We start from the raw sequence: 6,070 nt of genomic DNA, 5'->3' as shown, positions 1-6,070 counted from the left end.
AAAATCACAAACAATTGTTTTCGATTTAATATGCATAAAATTAGATTAAAGGGGTTATGCATCATGGTGATTTTTTATAGTGAGGGTTTCGTAAAACTGAAAAAAAAAAATAAAACAAAATATGATAAACATAAAAAAAAAATCACATAGCAATACAAAAATATAATAATCGGATTCGTGCTTCATGAAATGTTTCCACATGTAATTTCGAGTTTGACATGAACTTGAAATCATGAAACGAAATACTTCAAAAATTCAGAGGATTGTTGCCACAAAGGTAAGAGAAACCAAACTTCAGGTTTTAATTATGTTAAGAGCAAAAGTGTTGATAACGTGTTGTAGAGAAAATAATTTGAAAGAGAATGAGAGAATTCTATTAGAGAAATTCTTGGTGTTACAATGTGAGGCATAGCCACCTTTATATAGTGGTGTGGCTTTCTTGAAAAATTACACAAATACCCTAATTCAATAGTGAGAATCAATTGCCTAATCAATTGAGGAATGAACAGCCTAACGGTTACAATAGTTAATTGTGGAATGACTAACCTATTCATTTGAGACATTATGGTCTATCCATCACCAACTATAATGGCCTATCCATCACTGATTAGTAGACGGACATAAATGTCTTGCAACAGTTTTCAAATTTTGATTTTTTTATTTAAAAAAAATTTAAAAATTAAAAGAATTACCAAACGAGTTTTCAATTTTCAATTTTCAAAATAAGTGAAACTAAATGGTATTAAACAGCCGTGGCCCGTGAGTAATTAAGAATACTCACCTATGTACCCAAGTTTCTATTGCTCCACTAAACTCTGAGTGCACAAACCAATACTCTTCCTCGATTGAGATTAATGCAAGTATATCAACTCAATGATCCCTCCTCCCTCTTTAACAAAGTGAATTAAATAAAATTCCTAAATATAGCATATATATATATATATATTTATTAGAGTCAATAACAACCACATATCATCTGGCAATGCAACAACAATCGATTAAATAAACATTTTTCAAATAAATTTGAAACGAAATAAATCAGCAAATGTAGTAAAATCAGAAGAATGCGGGAAGAATTGCAATAGCTAAGCCACCAAGGAGAGCAATAACAGAGTCAGCAGTCCTCGAAGCTCCATTTTTATCTTTATTGGCTTCTGGTGAACCGGCAGCCGCAGCAGGTCCTTGAGGTGATTCCGCAAAATCTATATATATAACAAAAAGAAAAGAAAAAAAAAAGACGAGATTATTAATTAGAAGAATGCTCTATATTCTAATTAATTAATTAATATATACATAGATATATATATATACACACACATACATATACATACATACATACATACATACATACATATATACATACATATATATATATGTATATATGAATTAAAACAAAAATGTTTACCAGGAGAGTTCGGCCCTTCAGCAGCCGCAGCAGGTCCTTGAGGTGATCCGGCAAAATCTATATATATAACAAAAAGAAAAGGAAAAAAAAAAGACGAGATTATTAATTAGAAGAATGCTCTATATTCTAATTAATTAATTAATATATACATAGATATATATATATATACACACACACATACATATATACATACATACATATATATATATATGTATATATGAATTAAAACAAAAATGTATACCAGGAGAGTTCGGCCCTTCAGAAGCTATGGGAGCAGACACTGGGATTCCCAGAACTGTATCATTCAAGAAAAAAATTATAACAAAAAGGGTTAGTATCACTAATCACAACACTAAATTAATATACGTCAATGGATCTTAGGATTACCACTTTTAATTTTTAGGATATGAAAGTACATTACAAAGTAACCCTCAAATTAACTGTATTTCTCTTCTCAATATTTGAAATCTCAAGTCCTCACACCCTTTTTCTTCAATCAATGACCGGAAATAAAAATGGAAGGGAAAAAAGGGAGTAGTGGTTTTCTTTTTCCTTGTAACAATTTTGCATTAAACTTTAGAATAATGTTATTCACACATCCATTTTTACTTCTTACACACCCTTGTTAACTTTTGGCCACCGATCTTCTTCAATTCATTCGATCCGACGGTTGAAAATTAAGAGGTTGTGTGAGAAGTAAAAATGCGTATGTGGATAGCATTACCCTAAACTTTAGAGCACTTCCAGTGTAGTAAGGCTCCTCTGGGCAATAGGCAACTTAATCCTCTTAAACGAATGCCTGTAGTGAACAGTAATTGCCTAAATGCATCTCCACCTCTAACTGAATAGCCCAGAAAATTCGTATTAACATATTAGTATTTCTTATTTTATAAAATAATGAAAGATAATTTTATTTTTAATTTCGGATAATAGTAAAAGATTGGTTTAAAGTATTTGAAACTATTGAAATGTAGTGTAAAGTGGAAGAACATGGTTAGGTATTTATATAATATATATATATATATATATATATATAATTTTATTTTTAATTATTTTTTAATAATTTAAATTATGGCTGACGTCATCCTTGCGTCACATAAGCAGGGCATTGGGCCAGACGATTATTGCCTTACTGCTCCATCGGGCTTGCCTTGAGCCTAATTTTCCGAGTGGGCTAGAGTGTTTTGGGAAACGAAGGGAGTGGATTGAGTTGCCTATCCCCAAGACAATAAGCAACGGTAGAGTTGTTGGCCCCCACAATACCAAAAAAAAAAAAAAAAACAAAAAACAAAAACCAAAAGTGTGTTGAAGTTGCATGTTTATTATGATTTTGGGTTGCTGGCAGAAGAAGAGAGAGAGACCATGTGACTTGTGAGTGTGTTTTGTTGATTTCTTCAAAACTGACATGCATGTGATGATTGATGAGATAAAATTAGCTGGTAGGAAGCTTTAATGGGAGCGTTCAAATGTGGATGGTTGGTAGCCCTAACTCACCTACATCATCATGCATCATGCCGCTATTCAATGCTCATCAAGAACTGGAAAATGTATCACACGTATATATAATAAAATTACATATATAGGTTATTGATTTTCACTCTTTTTTAATTCATTTTTACCTTATCCACTCGTTTTCTTATTTTTGTTTCTGAACTTTCTTTTGATTTATTCAATTTATAAACAGAAAAATAACAAGTGCATGAAGAAAAAATTGAAGCGCCATAAAATCAATCAAACTACTAAGTGAGGGTTAGAATTATTGTTATATTTGATAAACGCGTGAGTCGAATGCAAGACTTGGGTAACCAAGTGAATAAAACCATCAGAATATATACAGTCTTTAATTAATCATATAGTGGTGTGTGAATGAGAACATATATTTGGAACCTTGTTTTTCATTCATCATTTTTGGATGTTCCAAGCTCATTTTTTTTATAACCCCAAAGAAAAAAGATTTGTTTATATTAAGAAAAATCATATGAAAAATGTCTCCATCTATAATATTCATATTCACTGATACGACAAAAGTTTTAGGCTCAAATTGCAATTTTGATATCAATTTACTCAGACTAGTAATATTCATATTCACTAATACGACAAAAGTTTTAAGCTCAAATCGCAAATTTGATATCATTTTACTCAGTCTAGTAATATTCATATTCACTGATACAACAAAAATTTTAGGCTCAAACACAATTTTGATATCAATTTACTAACTCCTAACTCATTTATTGTAAATATATTATTCTATCACAAAAAACAAATAACAAACAATTTACTATTAAATAAATTATAGTTTGTAAGTGGTTTCTACAATGTTAAATCAATTTTAATTAGGTGGTTGTTGATATGAGATGGGTGCACGTTTTCATTGCAATATCATCGAAGACTTAAGATAATAAATTACGGAATGAGAGATAATTAAAAACTAATTAAATAATAAAATACCTGCGCAAGTGCTAGCGGGGGGAGTATCAACTTTGCAAACAGTAGGAAGCTTGAGAGCCCTGTTGGTGTCAATCTGAAAGCCTAAGCTGCTACTGGTGTTGCCGAGCAAGTAGCACAAGCAGACGGGGTTGTCCTTCACGAGCCCCGCCAGCTCCGGACAGCACGGCTTATCTGGCTTGGTCAAATTGCTTCCCTCCTCCACGTACGTCAGGCAATCTGACAGCCCCAGCAGGCTCGTGTAGCAATCAGTCGTTGCCGGGGCCGGGGCTGGTGCCGGCTGCGCTGAAACGCCATGAACAAGTATTGTCATCAACAACATGATGGAACCGGTAGCAACAATGGCTTTGCCCATTTTGTTGCTCTAGCTCTCTGGTTTTTTCTGCACAAAATAGTTTGGAGTTTGGGGGTTTGGAGGTTGGAGGTAGCCAGGTATGTTTTTTGGGGTTTTTTTAGGGAGGACAGAGGAGGAGGTTCAAGTTAAATATTATTGGGCTGAGTGGGTTGAGTGGGAAAGGGTTTTTTCTCAATTTTGGGCAAGCCGAAATTAATAAATGGGCGCAACGACTACCAAACTAAACCAATCGCTATTAATATTGTCAATACATTAATTTCACCGTCGCAATTCTTTTGCTCCTTGGTGGACTCACACTGAAATTATATAGGGATATTTTGGATGCGGTCCCTAATCTTTAACATTCTTTGATTAAAACCTTAATAGTATTCAAAGTTTGATCAAGGTCCCTTGACTTTGTACACTTCATTATATTACTATTAATATTTATATTTTTATAGTTTTGACATTAATTGTTTGATATTTTATGAGATTTATAATCCTATAAATTTAAAATCCCTCATTATAATACTATTAGAAACGGTTACAATAAAAAAATTCAAATATTTTGATTGAATAAATGGATAAAAACTATATAAAAATAAGAAATAATAAATGGCAAAAGAATGTATCCATAGTGTTAAAACAATTGGTACATTTCACATATAACAAAGTGGTACATTAATAAAGAATAATGGGTACATTAGAAATAAATTAGAGTACAGATAAAAGATTAAAAATTATGAATACAAATGAATTTTTAAAAATATAGGCGCTAAAAGAAATTAATACATGGGTACAAAATAAAACTAAAAAGAAAATACTACAAATTTAAAAAAAAATGTTGCAAATTAAAAGTGGGTACAAACTAAAAATATATATGATACAAAGTTTAGGCATAAAACATAAATATACCATATGTAATTTTTCTATCATTGATTAAATATACAATATCACGTGACTGTATACACATGAGTACAAACACAAATAAAACTTTAAAAAATATGGGGACAAAAAAAAAACCTAATATATGGGTCCAAATTAAAAATGAAAAGAAAATTGGTACAAATTAAAAAATATTTACAAATTAAAAATAGGTACAAACTAAAAATAAAAATATATGATAAAAAAATTTAGCCATAAATATAAATATACTAATTGTAACATTTTTAACATTAAAGGAATATATTTAAAAATAAAAATATTTTATTATTCAAATAATTAATGATGTTATTAATACCCAAGGACCTTGATCAAAAATTGAAAATGAATAGGATTTTAATCAATGGAGTAACAAAAAGAAAGATGTGAACCTAATTATTCAAGCTGGTATTTTTAGTCATAAAATAAGTAGAGAAACAAAAATAATGTATTATTTTCTCCACTTATATTGAGGCACGTATGCCGCTTGACCGCTACTTTAAAAAATCTCTCTACATGTGTGTGTTATTATGTATCACCCTAATTGGTTAACTCTAGAGAGATTTGGTATTTTTCTGAGTGCAAATACATATCCAAAGAAAAGAAATAGTACAGTAGATGTAGTGCAATAACGACGTGGGACTCAATAAAAAACCTTCGGGAATAAAATCACGTAAGATAAAACTTCGAGATAAAAAAACAAACAAAAAAGAGCACCGCACATGCTGTAATCATGGAGAGATAAATGTAGTATAAAAAATTCCTCAAGCTTCAGAAGTGAAATTCATCTTGAAACCCACTGCACAATCTTATAGTATAATCAAGGTGGTGGGTACATGAAATTTGCGAGCTAGTGATTACACATAAGCAAGTTACAAAATAATTGAAGGACATAAATACATCGATTTTGTTGAGAGTATTAATTCTACATTAAAAAATGAGTAATTTTACATGTGTTTATAAAT

The 6,070-nt window shown here is 30.8% G+C and overlaps 1 protein-coding gene across 2 annotated transcripts; it reads right to left on the bottom strand.

The window, feature by feature from the left end:
• Positions 1 to 904: 904 nt before the first annotated feature.
• Positions 905 to 4,418, bottom strand: LOC103413635 (non-specific lipid transfer protein GPI-anchored 2-like). 2 transcript variants are annotated; one of them, XM_008352090.4, is made up of 4 exons: positions 3,854 to 4,418; positions 1,647 to 1,700; positions 1,406 to 1,462; positions 905 to 1,202 (listed from the first exon to the last, which is right to left on the bottom strand). In XM_008352090.4, the coding sequence occupies exons 1-4, from the start codon at positions 4,203 to 4,205 to the stop codon at positions 1,057 to 1,059; spliced, it is 609 nt and encodes a 202-aa protein (XP_008350312.1). In that variant the 5' UTR covers positions 4,206 to 4,418; the 3' UTR covers positions 905 to 1,056. The 2 variants fall into 2 exon arrangements, with proteins under 2 accessions (XP_008350312.1, XP_008350313.1); XM_008352091.4 differs by lacking the exon at positions 1,406 to 1,462 and having other exon boundaries at positions 3,854 to 4,391.
• Positions 4,419 to 6,070: the final 1,652 nt, after the last annotated feature.

The sequence above is a fragment of the Malus domestica genome, chromosome 11, assembly GCF_042453785.1.
Source record: "Malus domestica chromosome 11, GDT2T_hap1".
In the NCBI taxonomy this organism is placed as follows: Eukaryota; Viridiplantae; Streptophyta; class Magnoliopsida; order Rosales; family Rosaceae; genus Malus; species Malus domestica.
This window is presented reverse-complemented; position numbering and strand designations above follow the sequence as displayed.